Source organism: Stegostoma tigrinum, chromosome 1 (genome assembly GCF_030684315.1).
Source record: "Stegostoma tigrinum isolate sSteTig4 chromosome 1, sSteTig4.hap1, whole genome shotgun sequence".
NCBI lineage: Eukaryota > Metazoa > Chordata > Chondrichthyes > Orectolobiformes > Stegostomatidae > Stegostoma > Stegostoma tigrinum.
The window spans coordinates 40,334,087-40,350,607 of record NC_081354.1 but is presented as its reverse complement, the minus strand read 5'-3'; the positions used below and the strand labels follow the sequence as shown (position 1 = coordinate 40,350,607).

General features: G+C 40.8%; 1 protein-coding gene across 1 annotated transcript in view; it reads right to left on the bottom strand.

The window, feature by feature from the left end:
* Positions 1–16,521, bottom strand: part of pdgfc (platelet derived growth factor c) — a 386,544-nt gene that overhangs the window by 244,118 nt on the left and 125,905 nt on the right. The window contains exon 2 of the mRNA XM_048534929.2: positions 9,946–10,141. Coding sequence (XP_048390886.1) covers positions 9,946–10,141 — 196 coding nt within the window. The remainder of the gene's footprint in view (positions 1–9,945; positions 10,142–16,521) is intronic.

The window sequence follows — 16,521 nt, the reverse complement described above, 5'->3', positions numbered from 1 at the left end:
CATAACAAATAAAAGCAGATCATCGAGTAAACCAACTCATCACCATTGATATTGAACCTAATCATTGCAAAGCAAAAATGGTAGATAAGTCACAAATTTAAGGTGGTAACACTATCATTCCAAGTATCCACTTCTCACAATCCAAGAACAATCAGCACCAATGCTCCAAAGCCTTCACAAAGTTCAACATGTGGCTTCCTCGACTTCTGAGGAAGAATCACTGGACCCGAAACATTAACTCTGTTTTTTTTTCTTCACAGATGCTGCCAGACTTGCTGAGCTTTTCCAGCAACTTTGTTTTTGTTGTTGTTGTCAATGTGTGACAAGATTATCTTCAGATACTACCATTGCAACACATGATTTCTTATAGTTTTTGTTACTGAAGTACTGAAACGTGCTTTAGTACTGTGGAAGCTACCATGGACTAAATTCAACACCTATTACATTCCTGAAGATTGTTATGCAGTATATCAGGAGCACACAAAACAACTTGATGATATCATTGGAAAACAAAAGGACAAAGCAGAGCATCATCAGAGATCATCAGCAGTGCTCAACTGATATTTGATGCTCAAAAAGGAAAATGTACATTTGTGGCTTGTGAAAATGAGTGTTTCTAGAACATAAAATTACAACAACTGGAGCCTAAAGCCTACACATAATATCAAAGCTACCCATATGTTTCTGATTCTATATAACATGAAAGAATTGACATTATTCCTCAGTAGTACTAACTTTTATCACAAATTTGTTCCTAAATATGCAGAGATCATGACCGCACTTCACAAAAAAAGTTGTGCAATGAGAATAAGCAATTGCACAGCATAAAGCTTTTAATACATTAACAGAGAAGACAACACCATCAATCATTCTGTATTTAAATCCACATGGATTAACATGTGTCACATCAGATGCAGTTGTGGAGCTGTGTTCCCATAGTAGACTGAAGGAAGAAAACATCTAAATCACATCATACTTACTGTTTGAAACTGAACCCAAATACTCTCCTGGAGACTGGAAATCAATAGCATCTGTTAAGAAATAGCTTGTGAACATTGACACTTGTACCTTTATGGTAGAACATTCAAATTCCTCACAAAACACCAAGCTCTGACTACATTGTTAGACAACGCAGGATCTGGCTATTGTCTTCTATGCATGTACAGTGATCAGATGATCTTCGTTCATCCAAATTTGAGGTCAAACATCTCGTAGATTCATGCAGACAAGTGGCTGATATGCTTAGTTGCACTTCTACTGCAGTTTCAGAAACAGCAAAATGACTTGAAACTCTGAAGCCAACATGATCTCAGCAAATTAAAATGCAACCACAAAAAAAAAATCGACAATGCAATACAGAATGTAAGCAAATACACAAAATGGAGGAAAAACCAGTTCCACAGTACAAATTATGAACAATGAGCTCACTGCATTTGACGACAACTGTATCAACCATTGAATGTGAATGGTTATCTCAGAAGCGCTACAGTAATGTGTATGGCATTGGGATTTTGCCATGAAGAATGTCCAGTAGTTTTTCAGAGGAAACATGAACTCATGAAGCAGACTGGTGGCTAACAATTAGTCACCTCAAAGAAGAGCTCATTTGATCTTCATAGCTAAAATGCTCAGTGCTAATCTGCTAAACCAAGCTCCATAATTTTATAATTGATCACATGGACACAAAAATAATAGCAACAAATCCAAATAGATATTTTTTCAGAGAAGTATGAGCAGCATCTAGTAACAAATGCTTTTTGCTTTTAATCATTAGTCATAGAATTCCCATCGAACAGGAGGTCATTGTTTGCTCCATTATAAGACCATAAGAAATAGGAACAATAGTAGCTATTCGGCCCTTAGAGCCTGCTCTGTCATTCAGCAAGATCACAGCTGATCTGATATTACTCACGTCCACTTTCCTGCCCTTTCTCCATAACCCGGATTCCCTGACTGATCAAGAATCTATCTATCTCATCCTGAAATATATGCAAGGAGCCTAGCCCCACAGCTCTCTGTGACAAGGAGTCCCAAAGACTCAGAACTCAGAAGAAATTTCTCACCTCAGACTTAAATTGGCACCCCTTTACTCTGGGACAATGTCCTTCAGTCCTCGGCTATATGATGAGGAGAAACATCCTCTTAGCATTTACCCCGCCAAGTCCCTTAAGAATCCTATATGTTTCAGAGAGGTCACCTCTCATTCTTTTAAATTCCAACAAGTAGATTCCCAACCTTTTCAACCTTTGCTCAATAAGACATCTGTTCGCTGAATAAGCATTAAGACTCAATGCCAATCACCTGCCTTTGCCTTGCATCGCTTCACATTGTTTCCATTCAACTAATCATCTAATATCGTCTTGATGTCCCAATATTGAACGTGCCTCCTCTACAAGTCCAAACAGTGCATTCCAGAATCTGGAGATGCTGGAATCTCAGCATAGAGGTAGGCCAGACCTCCTCGATCTTGTAGAAACCAGGAACCAAGGTCTAACCAGCACAGGAACAAGACCTGACCTCACAGTGGCCCAGCATCGAGGAAGCCTGACTGAAACAGCCACAAGACCACTCTGGAAAGCTTAAGGATGCGACTGGGGCCCAGGACTCCATCGGGAGCACTTTCCAAAGGGAATTGAGGAACAGCTGTGTGCTCTGTTTTACAGAGGCATGGCACACTTTTGCTGCACCTGACTGTGCCCTACATAGAATCATAGCAAATAGGTGCAGGAGTAGGCCATTTGGCGTATTAAGCCTGGGCCACCATTCAATACAATTATGGCTGATCATACAATTTCAGTATCCCTTTCCTGCTTTATCTCTGTATGCCTTGATCCCATGAGCTACAAGGGCCACATCCAGCTCCCTGTCGAATATATCGAATGAACTGACCCCAACAGTTTCTTTTGGGAGAGAATTCCACAGGTTCTCTATGTGAAGACATTCTTACTCATTTCAGTCTTTAATGGCTTACCCCTTATTCTTAGTCTGTGACCTCTAGCTCTGGACCTGCACAACACCAGGAACATTCTTCCTGAATCCAGTCTGTCCAGTCCCATCAAGATTTTATATGTTCTACAAGATTTCCCCCCCTTTCTTCTAAATTCCAGTGAGTGCATGCCCAGTTGATCCAGTCTTTCCTCATATGTGAGTCCTATCATTCCAGGAATCAGTCTTATGAACTTTCACTGGACTTCCTCAATAGCAAGAATGTAATTCCTCACACTAGGAGACCAAAACTGCACATAAAACTCAAGATATGGTCTCGTCAAGGCCCCGTAAAAAGGCAGCAAGATACCCTTACTCTGGTACTCAAATCCCCTTGTTTTGAAGCAGAGTATGCTATTAGCTTTCTTCAATGCCTGCTACACCTACAATCCAACCTTCAGCGACTGTTCCACCATGACACCAAGACCTGAGGGTTTCTGAGTTCACCTGATGGACTGCTCAGCATCCTGGGGAAAGGCAAGGGGGAGTGGGGTCTGCATGCTAATCAACATCACCTGGTGCTCAGATATGGTTACCATGACGAGTTGTTGCTCCCTGGACCTAGGATATCTTACAGTAAAGTGCCGTCCCTATTGTATGCCACACAAGGCCAGTCAGGACAGGACTTATACGCTTAATGGTAAGATCCTATGGATTCTTACTGAACAGACAGACCTTGGATTGCAGGTTCATAGATCCTTGAAAGTGGAGTTGTAGGTAGACAGGATAGTGGAGAAGGCAGTTGGTATGTTTGTCTTTATTGGTCAGTGCACTGAGTGAAGGAGTTGAGAGGTGATGTTGCGGCATTGGTGCAGGGCATTGGTTAGGCCACTTTTGAAGTATGCATGCAATTCTGGTTTCCCTGCTATAGGAAGGACATTGTGAGACTTGAGAGGGTTCAGAAAAGATTTACAAGGATGTTTTCAGGGTGTGAGCTACATGGAGAAGCTGAACGGACAGGGGCTATTTCCCCTGAAGTGTCAGAGGCTGAGGGGCGATCTTATACAGGTCTGTAAGATCATGAGCGGCTTGGATAAGATGAATAGACAGGTCATTTTCCTGGGGTGAGGGAGTCTAAAACTAGTGGGCATAGTTTTAAGGTGAGTGGGGAAAAATTTAAAAGGAACCTAAGGGGAAACTTTTTCACACAGAGGGTGATATGTATATGGAATGAGCTGCCAGAATGGAAGCTGGTACAATTACAATATTTAAAAGGCATCTGGATAACAATAACAAGACAGAATACAGGAGAGAGATTGAGTGCTTAGCAACATGGTGTAAAGGCAACAATCTCTCCATCAATGTCAGCCAAAACAATGGAGATGGTCATTGGTTTCAGAAAGTGGAGTGAATGGCATGCCTCTGTCTGCATCATTGGTGCTAAGATGGGAATGATGGAGAATGTCAAGTTCCTGGGAGTGATGATCACCGACAATCTGTCCTGGTCCACTCACGTCAATGCAGTGGCACACAACAACACCTCTACTCTGTCAGAAGGCTAAGAAAATGCAACATTTCCATAAGGGCTCTTACGAATTTTTATAGATACACCACAGAAAGCATCCTATCTGGATGCATCACATTAAGGCATGGCAACTGCACTTCCCAAGACCACAAGAAACTACAGAGAGAGTCGTGGACACAACCCAGTCCATCCATTTACTCCATCTATACTACCCACTGCCTCAGGAAGGCAACCAACATACTCAAAGGCCTGGCTATAGTCTCTTCCACCCCCTTCTGTCAGGCAGAAGATATAATAGTTTAAGTACAAATACAAGTAGATTCAAAAGCAGCTTCTTAGACCACTCTTATCAGACTTTTGAATGGGTCTCTGAAATGTTAATTCAGCTCTTTTTCTCTGCACTCCACTGTAACACTGTATTGTGCAGTCTGTTCTGTTACCCTGATGCATTTTGTATGGTACGAGTTGCCTGTACAAACAACACTTTTCACAATATCTCAGTACGTGACAACAATAAATCAATCAGTAACTGTGTAAGAGGTTTTCTCCTCACACCACATTTGCCATTTTTCCCATGGTGCACTATTGATCGTTACAGGAAAGGATCCAGGCTCCCCACCTTGTTAGATGATTTTCAATAACGGAAATTCTACAAAATCAGTATCTTTGTCCCAATGAATAGAAAAAGACAGAATTCATCCTGATCACATAGGCTGCCTCCTATAGTTCCCAGCATCACAAATACCAGTTTTGAGACAATATAGTTTGATTCAAGGTGATAGAAATGCTTTAAATCAAGATGCAGCTGAAGGTACTGGGTATAGCAAGGCTATGAGCTCAAACAACATTCTGGATCTCATACTTAAGACTTATGAGACTGAACTAGATGCACGCCCCAGCCAGGCCTGTTCCAGTTTCCTTACAGCACCGGAATTTACCTGGAATATGGAAAATTGCTCAGGTTTGTCCTGTCCATAAGTAGCAGGACAAATTTACTCTGTCAAGTACTGCCCTATTAGCTCACTCTAAACTATTCGCAAAGGTGTTGTTGACACACCTAGAAGGCAGCACTCACTCATCAACATACTACTCACTGATGCTGTTTGGTCCAAAAATAAACTAAATAACTGAATTCAAGAGTTGAGCTCTAGATATCTGATAAGCATTTGATCCAGCACAGAATCAAGCAGCACTTGCAAATTTCAATTCAGTGCTGCACTAACTTACAAAGCCTCCTTCAATAGTCACATCCAAGCCCATGGCCTCTTCATAAAAAAAGGAGAACAGCAGTCTATGTCCTGACATGTTACAGAGTAGTTGTTCCTTCACGCTTCTCGAGTCAAAAGCCTTGAATTCCAACACTAACAATACTGTGGAGGTATCATCAATAGTAGCAGTTCAAGAAGCTAGATCATCAATATCTGTTCAATGGCAATAGGGATAGATAAAATATGCTGCCCTTGCCAAAGACACTTTATGTCCAAGGATGATTAAAACATTCCAACATATCCTTCTCTTGTAACATTCACTTCATGACATAGTTCTAAGATTTTTATCTGAATTGTTAAACCAATCATTTATTCCACATTTAAGAATCAGTCCTTTCAAACCATTTGGAAGGCTCAGAGATTCTGAGGACTAAATCCAATAGCCCCCAAAAAAATTACACAGGGAATCTGATGTGAGATTAAACATGGCCTTTGGATGTAATGCAGACAGAATGCCATTTTCATACTACCTGTTCATTTACATCATTTTTGCATCCAAGCACAGAATACATTTTTGATTAACTGTGCCCATCAAATCAATACTTGCTCACATTAGAATACAACTAGCCTGCATGTCTTCGAAGTGCTGTCTGGAGCAGGTGCACACACTCCTCTAGGCACTAAATCTGACTTCAAAAACATACAAAGCTGAAGATGGGAGGGAAGAGTTGCTCAAGCTTCCAGCTACCGCACTGGAATCTTATTCGAGCAGGGTGTAAGAGACATCTGCAATCTACAATAGGCCTTCCAAAAAAGCAGGTGTAACAGTTTGTTGTGGAGGAAAATGTTTCAAATCCAATCAGGTGGACCAGAACATAGTGCCACAAGAAGCTCAGTGATTTCTCGCATGTGGTCAACACTAGTGAATGCATGTTTAAATGTCATTTCCTACCAATCAGACTTCTATCCTCAGTCATATCCATCACTGCCAACAACCATTGTCAATCAGGACTAAAAATAGACATGCAGACATGTCACTGAACGCTCCCACAATTAGTATTACTGCAAATCTCAAACACATTTTTCACAACTTATATACACTGCCAGCTACTCAACTGTGACAGCCACATCACCCAGGTCCATAGAATCACACTCATTGAAATGACAGTGACCCCATGAGACTGGCCCAATTTACTCAATAGAAAGCTGATGGCAACCCTGTTGGGCATTATCCTCATGTCATCATAGCTCCTGGAGTCTTCCACTTCCAAGAGCAACCAATCAATTGAAAAGTTAAAAGCTCTACATAACGAGCAGTGCAACTGGGAGTGATGGTCATTTTTAGGACTGCTGCAGATGGAGTAAAGGTGAGAGAGGTGATCTTACCAGGCCCAGTCAGGCGCATCCACAAGGAGATGGAGAGAGTGGGAAGGGTTTCGGTGTACAGGGCAAGGGGAGGGAAGATTTCCAAGTTACTCATGCATTTCTCCTTCGGACACTCCCCTAACCTGCAGGGTGCTCCCAATAATTAGCTTAAGAGTTTTAGTTGGCCCCAGGGCAGGAAGGACAACCACAACATTCTCTGCCCCCAACCTAATCTCAGGCAGTCAGGAAAGTGACAGGACCTCCATTCTTCATTTTCCTGCCCAATCAAATGCCCCCATCACCCCTACCCTCCTATCTCCTTCCTGAGAGAATGTAAAGGACCATTATGTTGCACCTACTGACACACTTCCATCTCTAGTATCGACCAAGATGGAATATAACCAGAGTCAGCAAGAACCAACCAGAAGAGGAGAAGCACCAATGTATATCCTAATCGTCATGAAGGGTATGATGCTGACTATTATTGGAACCGTCAGTACTGAGGCTGTGGCCATCAGCAAGTTTGTATCCTGTATAAGACAACTGTAACCCCATATGTAATCTTCCTTCTCAGAGCCTAATTCCTCACACTACAATTTCCACTGACGTACAATATGTAGATTACATGTGCACTTCCTCCACACTCACTAAAAACCTACCCCTACATCTTTTCCTTTCAGATATCCAACATTTGCAAGCTGATAAGAAATGAGAGGAATACCCAAAAGAGAATTTGATGAAGGTCTATTCTCACTTGATTTCACACTCACAGTGGCCTTTTCAGTGACTCACACTGCATGTATCTTGGAGGATAGATAAAAGGTGGTATCTCTACATAATGCAACACTGAGAACAAGTGTACAGCAGTTATACTGGACTGAAAAGTCAATACAGGTGCCTGCCCAATGGTGAGAGAGGCCATATGTGCGATCTGCCAGAGAGGATTCAGGTAAGCACTTTGATGATCATTCACAGTAAAATGCCTGACCAATTGAGAAGCCTATCAGAAAGACCATGTTTAATGCAATGGAGCATGGAGGAACCCCATAGCAACTTGGCACCAGTCATTTTGCAGTGTTTGATGGTGTAAACCTCTCATTGGGGAAGCACTGACCAGGTCTGTTGACTGTTGCTGTTAGCATACACCTGGATCTTGCGTAGTATCTGTGGAGCTGAATGAAAACGGCCAATGTTTCAGGTCACTGACCTTTCACTGAACTCACATCATCAAGCAACAATGTCAACTGTTTTTCCCTCCACAAAGGTTGCCAGGCCTGCTGAGACTTTCCATGATTTTCTGTCCTATGTCTCAAATATCAAGCAGGTGCAGGATTTTGCTGATATACAGTAGATGATGGCCGATAACTCAGCTTCCACTGTCGAACAACCAGCTTCCATCAAAGACCTGAGCGCTACACTGGAAGTTCACACTGAAGTCAAACAATGTCAGCTTAACACATGTCAAACTCAGTCTGCTGTTATCATGCAGGGGATATACAATTTAAGGGAAGTGTGATGTTGATAAGAAGAATGAGAGAGGCAATAAGAAGTAATAATACAAGAACCAAAATGCTTGGGAGGTGTGTGTGTATAAAGGTATGAGGCAAATTAAGAAAGTGAAATTAAAATAGACAGCCTTAACATCACAAGCAGAGGGATAGAGTGAAAAAGCTGGTGATAGGGAGATCACATGCTTCAGGATACCTAACCATAGAAAGAGGCATAAATAAATGGTCTGTTCGCCTCATATGCTACTTGATCTAGGAAGAGAACTAAAGGAAAAAGAGTACACAATAAGAAAAATGTGATATAGGAGCAAATTACTGCAGATACTAGAATCTGTTCTGTAAACCCAAAATGCTGGACAAAATTTGATACCTTTTGAGCATGGCTAATTGAGCCCAGTTGGGGTATTGTGCACAACTTTGGCACCATACATTAGGAAGAATGCCATGGCCTTCGGGAGTATGGAGAGAAGATTTACCAAAGTAAAGCCAGGAATGAGGGATTTTGATTCAAAAAACAGACTAGAAAAAGTAGGTTTGATCTCTTTACAGATGACATTAAGGAGATATCTAATTGAGATGCTCAAAATCAAGAAGGGTATTGACAGAATAAATAAGGAGAAAATATTTTTGTGAGGTAGAAAAGTTAATAATCAGAAGATACAGATGATAAAGATAATACTGATGATAAAGAGCAAAAATGAGAGACGTAAATTTTTATCCAAATAGAAATTTTGATCTAGAAAACATTGCCTGGAACAGTTGAAGAAGCAGATTCCAACAGTAATTTTTAAGGGAAATGAATAAAATGTGAAAGGCAAATTCTTTCATGGCTACAAAGACAGGGCCAGTGAGTGGGACTAAAGAGTCAGTCTTTCAAAACTCAAACAAGTAAAAAACTATCATTCTATGTTTTTGTGGCCATCAGTTTCCTTAATGAAAAGACATCATGATATATTAAACTTTCCTGAGAACATATTCTCAAAGACTGTGAACAACAAGCAGAAATCAATGTAAACAACAAGACACCGAGGAACTTCTTTAATGCTTGAAAATTTAAGCTTATGCCTGTTAGGCATTATATTTCAAAAAGCACAATCAAGGGAATTTTTAAATTCTAGAAATATCTCATTGTGATATTGTAAAATACAACCAGTATTACTTATGTTACCTAGAAGAAAGTGTACTGGTAGAGATTGGGCTTCTGGTTTTGATTTTGTTAATCAGCAATTTTCTTAAAGTGATCATTGCCATTATGAATATTTTTTATAAATAATCCAGAATTTCTGCAGGAACGCATAGTTGGCTATCCATTCACGGCATACTAAATTACATTACTGTTCTTCATTCATTTCAAAACCAATAATTTTCTTTACTAAAAGTTTGTTCTACCTATATCTGGGAAGGAGACACTCACTTGCACAATCCATTTTCTGGTTCCTCAAGTCCGAATCTTTCATCGAAGGTTAGCTGTATTTGCATATGTTCATCAGCTGCTATTAATCTCCACACCAGCACCACATCCCGAGGATAACTCTGAGGAAATCGTGGACTCTGCACAAATCCATCCTCTGATATTGTGATAATTTTTTCATGGTGATGATCATGTACTCCTAATTCAATTAAAAAAAAGGCCAATGTAATTGTAATTGTAAATGCATAACAGTGGGATCTTAAATCTCAGCCGTGACCAATAAATATTACTTTACTTCATTTTTTTCAGTTATAAATTAGTCTGGTAATAACAAACATGAATATCACAACAGCTATCCAATAAATGATAATAATACAAGAGAACCAGACTTCTATTGAAACATTTATAATCTGGAATGTATTGAACCATTCTCTATACCATAATATTTTTACCAGGTATAAAGTTTCTTCTCGGTGATTGGCATGGGGCCTAAACTTTTATCACATACTTGGCAAAGGCAAAAATGTTGAAAAAAATAAATAACACATGCGGTTAGGATTTTCAGATTAGGTTAGGATTTGCCGTCAATGAGAACTAGACGCTTTTGAGGTTTCAAAAAGAAAAAGAACATTTATTCTTCTTGCTGCTGTTTTGAAAGACTGCAAATGTCAAAAGTATATTTTGTAAAACAAAAGTTTAGCATTTGTTATTCTATAAAAATCATTCAAAACTAATTTGTGTGGTATTTAACCTTGAACGCATTTCGGAGGGTTTTATTATTAAAAGGTGAAATAAGTTTTTTTGAAAAGTAAGATTGTTCTTCTTGAAAATCTGCATGGAATGTTCTTAAGCTTTTTTGGCGCAGTCAAACTTCTTGCACTGAAATCACAACTTACATCAGAAAACTGAAGTGTATCACCCAGCCATCAGGCTCTCAATATTTTAGGATTTGCATGATGAACATTTGTACCACTGAAGGTAAAATGCATTTGCAAATCAGTTTTCATCATAACGAGCTAATCTATAGACTCGTTAATACTGGGAGGGGAGTTGAACAAAACTACAATACAGAATAGGTGCTTCGGCCCAGCATTTTCTGATTTCTTATTTAGACCTTGTACTTATCATCCATGTGCAGTATCTATCTCTCTGTTCACCTCACATTCAAGCGTTTATCAATTATGCCTTAAATATTGCTAATGCATCTGCTTCACCACCTTCACTGGTAGTGTGTTCCAGGCACCCAACACCAGCAGTGTGAAAAAGTTTCCACACACTTCTCCTCTAAACTTTTTCCCTCTCATCTTGAATCCGAGCCATCCTGCAGTTGGCTTTTCCACCCGGGGTAGATAGTCAGAGGCTATTCCCGAATCTATGTCTCTCATAATTTTGTAGACGTCTATCAGGTCACCTGCTGAGCTTCTGTCATTCCAGAGAAATCAATCTGAATTTATCCAATCTCTCCTCGTGGCTAAAACCCTCCAAACAAGGCAACATTCTGGTAAACCTTCTCTACAACCTCTCCAAAGCATCCACATTCTTCTGTAGTGTGGTGACTGGAACTGCTCATAATATTCCAAATGTGGCTGACCTAAAGTTTTGTACAGCTAAAGCAATAATTAGCCAACTTTTATATTCAATGCCCTGGCTGATGAAGGCAAGCATGTGGTATGCCTTCTTGACCATCTTATCCACCTATGTTGTCACTTTCAGAGATCCGTGGGCTTGTATGCCCAGTTTCCTCTGAATGTCAAAGTTCCTAATGGTTCTGCCATTTATTGTATAATTTGCACCTGAATTTGATTTTCCAAAATGCATCCTCTCGCATTGGTCTAGATTAAACCACATCTGCCATTTCTCTGCCAAAATTTGCCATCTATCTATTTCCCATTGCACTCCTTGACAATCTTCCTCACTATCTATAACTCTGCCAATTTTGGTGTCATTTGCAAATTTACTAATTCACAACCTACACTCACCTCCAGATGATAAGGTACCTCGTGGCAGGCTGATAAAGAAGGAACAGTTTCATAGGATCTAAGTTGAGCTGGCTAGGATACAAAATGGCTTGGTCACAGAAGAGAGTGAGTAGTGGTGGAATGGTACTTTTCAGAATGTAGATCAATAACGATTGGTCATTGCTGGGATCGGTGCTGGGACTGAGATAATGGGAACTGTTGATGCTGGAGAATCTGAGACAACAAGGTGTAGAGCTGGATGAACACAGGAGGCCAAGCAGCATCAGAGGAACGGGGAAGCTAACATTTCGGGTCTAAATCCTTCTTCTGTTGTTTGTAATATTAACCTCAGAGTTCTGAGGAAGGGTCACTGGACCTGAAACGTTAACTCTGTTTTCTCCTTCACAGATGCTGCCAGACCAGCCGAGCATTTCCAGCAGCTTTGCTTTTGTTTCTGCCTATCACTAACAAGTCCATTTGTTTTCAATTGTAAATAAATCCTGTCTCTCAGTATCTTCTCAAACAGCATGTCCCCACCACTAACATCAGACTCAGAGGCCTGTAATTACCTGGATTTTCTCTGTTTCCTTTCTGAAATGAAGGAACAACATTGGCCATTTCCAATTCCTGGAAGCTTACCCAAGGCGAAACAGAATGCAAAGGTATCTGTTAAGGCCCAATTATTTCGTCCCTTCCCTTCCACAATATTTCAAGGCACCTAACACTTACTCCTTCATCACGTTGACCAGCCCATGAGTGGATACGCACACAACACCTTTCCCTAACTACAATATCCCTCTCTTTGGTGAATATTGATGTAAAGTACTCATTAAGGATCTCACCAACTTACTCTGGCTCCATGTACAATCTCTCTCCTTTATCCTTAAGTGGGCCAACTCTTTCCTTAGCTACCCTCTTGCTCCTAATAGATGTATAAAATGCCTTGGGATTCTCTTTAACCCTGCTGGCCAAGGACATTTCATAATCCCTTTTAGCCCTCCAAACTCCCCATTTGAGTTCCTTCCTGTTTTCTCTATGTACTTGAAGAACTCTGTCTATTTTTAGTTGCCTAGACCTTAGATATGCGCCTCCTTTTCTTCTAAATTAAGCTAATAATTTCCCCTGTCATTCAAGATTCCTGATCCTTCCATTCCTGTCTTTCATTTTTACAGGAATATAACTGTCCTACATTCTAAACAATTAGTCTTTAAAAAGGCTACCATAAGTTAGACATGGATTTGCCCTCAAACAGCTGCTCCCAATCCACATTCACTAACTCTTGCCTAATTCAGTTGTCTTTGGCCTTCTCCCTGTATCCATAGGTATATGAAAGCATATGGAATTATGGTCACTATTTCCAAAATTCATAGCCCGCACACCACCACCACAACACAGAAACTTTGATTACCTGGCCAGCCTCATTTCCCAATACCAGATCCAGTATGGCCCAATCCCTCGTTAGACTACGAACATACTGTTTTTAAAAACCCTCACAAACACACCTACTAAATTGGTCCCCATCTAAACCCTCAGCACTAAGGGACTCCCAGCCATTACGGAGGAAATTAAAATCACCCTCAACAACAACCTTGTTATTTTCACATCTTTCCAGAATCCGACTGCACATCTCTTCCTCTATCTCCCACTGGCATGAGAGCGGTCTGTCATACAATCCCAGCATTCTGATTGCACCCTTCCTACTCCTTGTCTCTAACCATAATGCCTTGCTACAAGATCCCTCCAGGGTTTCTCCTTCCTCAACATAGCTGTGATATGCTCCCTAACCAGCAATGTAACTCTCCCACCTCTTTTCTTTCCTCTCTCCTCTTGTTTGCTTAAAACGTCAATATCCCAGAATGTTAAGCTGGCAATCCTGACTCTCTTTCAACCATGTCCCTGTGATAGCAACAATGTTATAACTGCATGATTAATTCAGTTTTACCGATTATACTTCTTGCATTGATGTTCCACAGGGATCTGTGCTGGGACCACTGTTGTTTGTAACATATGTAAATGATCTGGAGGAAGGTGTAGGTGGTCTGATCAGCAAGTTTGCTGCTGACACTAAGATTGGAGGAGTAGCTGATAGTGAAGGGGACTGTCAGAGATTACAGCAGAATATAGATAGACTGGAGAGTTGGGCAGATAAATGGCAGATGGAGTTCAATCCAAGCAAATGCGAGCTGATGCATATTGGAAGATCAAATTCAAGGGCGAACTATACAGTAAATGGAAAAGTCCTAGGGAAAATTGATGAACAGAGAGATCTGGGTGATCAGGTCCATTGTTCCCTGAAGGTGACAACACAGGTCAATAGGGTGGTCAAAAAGGCATATGGCATGCTTTCCTTCATTGGGCAAGGTATTGAGTACAAGAGTTGGCAGGTCATGTTGCAGTTGTATAGGACTTTGGTTCGGCCACATTTGGAGTACTGTGTGCAGTTCTGGTCGCCACATTACCAAAAGGATGTGGATGCTTTGGAGAGGGTGCAGAGGAAGTTCACCAGGATGTTGCCTGGTATGGAGGGTGCTAGCTATGAAGAGAGGTGGAGTAGATTAGGATTATTTTCATTAGAAAGACACAGCTTGAGGGGGGACCTGATTGAGGTCTACAAAATCATGAGGGGTATAGACAGGGTGGATAGCAAAAAGCTTTTTCCCCAGAGTGGGGGACTCAACTACTAGGGGTCATGAGTTCAACGTGAGAGGAGGAAAGTTTAAGGGAGATATGGGTGCAAAGATCTTTACACAGAGGGTGGTGGGTGCCTGGAACACGTTGCCAGCGGAGGTGGTAGACGCAGACACGTTAGCATCTTTTAAGGTATATTTGGACAGGTACGTGGATGGGCAGGGAGCAAATGGACACAGACCGTTAGAAAATAGATGACAGATTAGACAGAGGATCTTGATCGGTGCAGGCTTGGAGGGCCGAAGGGCCTGTTCCTGTGCTGTAGGTTTCTTTGTTCTTTGTTGTTCTTTGTATTGAAACAAATAGACAGTCCAGCCCTGCAGTTCTACCGAGGTCAGCAACATCTCCCTGACCACTCTTCCTCATAGCTATATTTGCCTTAGACTCAAGCTCTTCCAGTCTCTATACTTACTGATCTGCTGCTCCAGTTCCCACACTCTGCCACATCAGTTTAAACCCTCTCTAGTGGCACTATCAAACTTCCCTGTCAGGATATTGGTGTCCCCCAGTGTCAGTGAACCTGTCCTTCTGGTACAGCTTTCACCTTCCCTGGAAAGCATCCCAATGAGTCACACATTGGAAGCTTGCTCCCCTACACCAGCTCTTCAGCCATGTGTTCAATTGTATTCTGTCTCTGTTCCCAGCCTCAGTAGCATGTGGCATGGGGAGTAATCCTGAGATTACTACTCCAGAGGTCTTGCTTTTTAGTCTACTTCCTAACACCCTGAATTGTCATTGCAGAACCTTGTCACTCTTCCTACCTATGTCATTTGTGTCAATATGGACAATAACGTCTATCTATTTATCTTCCCATTTCAGAATGTCCTGTACCCATTCAGATTCATCCATGACCCTGAATAAGGGTCATGACCCGAAACATCAACTTTCTTACTCCTCTAATGCTGCCTGGCCTGTTGTGTTCCTCCAGCTCCACACTGTGTTATCTCTGACTCCAGCATCGGCAGTTCTTACTATCTCAGAATATTAATCGGAATTTCCACTAATTGAAAATGAATTGGCCAGAAGATGTTGTTAAAGTCAATAAAGGAGCGGAGTTCCTAGAATATATACAGGATTATTTTGCAGCCCTGTGCACCAAGACCCCAACAACAGAAAAGAATTTTCTGTAAGAGCTCATAACGAGGTATGATCAAGAACAGGCAAGAGAAATGAAAGCACGGAAACAATTGTAACCATAATACCACAAATATCACAGTTTTGAATTGAGAATGATACAAGCATGACAAACAGTGAAGAAACAGATTACAGGAATTACAACTTTGAGGCACTAAGTATAGAACTTGGGAAAATAAAATGAAAAATAAAATTGGAAATCAATAATCTAGAATAGGAACAAAAAACATTTAAATGGTTATCAACAGTGTCCAGGAAAAGAAAACAGATTTCATTAAGTATCAAGTAGAAACTATATCTTTAATGAGTTATCATTAATGAATTAAGATATAAGTGAAGATTGAACAAAATGAAGGAAGTAGAGACAAGTTGGACAGAAGTAAGGGAGGGGAGAACATGACACGAAAGAATACATTTTTTATTCCAAAGTTTAGCTAATATTTCATGATGTCAATATTCAGGCACTATCTTTGAAAGAAAAGCGAAACAACAATAACACCTGTTCCTCTTGATCTTCATTCTTGGGAACATCTTTTGATGACGTAGCATATCATGAAAACCCACGAACACGCTAGCCCACTGGAAGTAGGCTCACAAATACAACCTCTTTAGGCAATAACAGCAAACACGAGTTCACAACCCCACCTACAGTGACACAAACAACGAACTGTGGTTGCTGATGGTCTGAAATAAAAACAGAAATTGCTGGAGGAACTCAGCAGATCTGGCAGCATCTGTGGAAAGAAAGCAAAGTTAATATTTCGAGTCTGGTGATCCTTCTTCAGACCTAACCAAGACT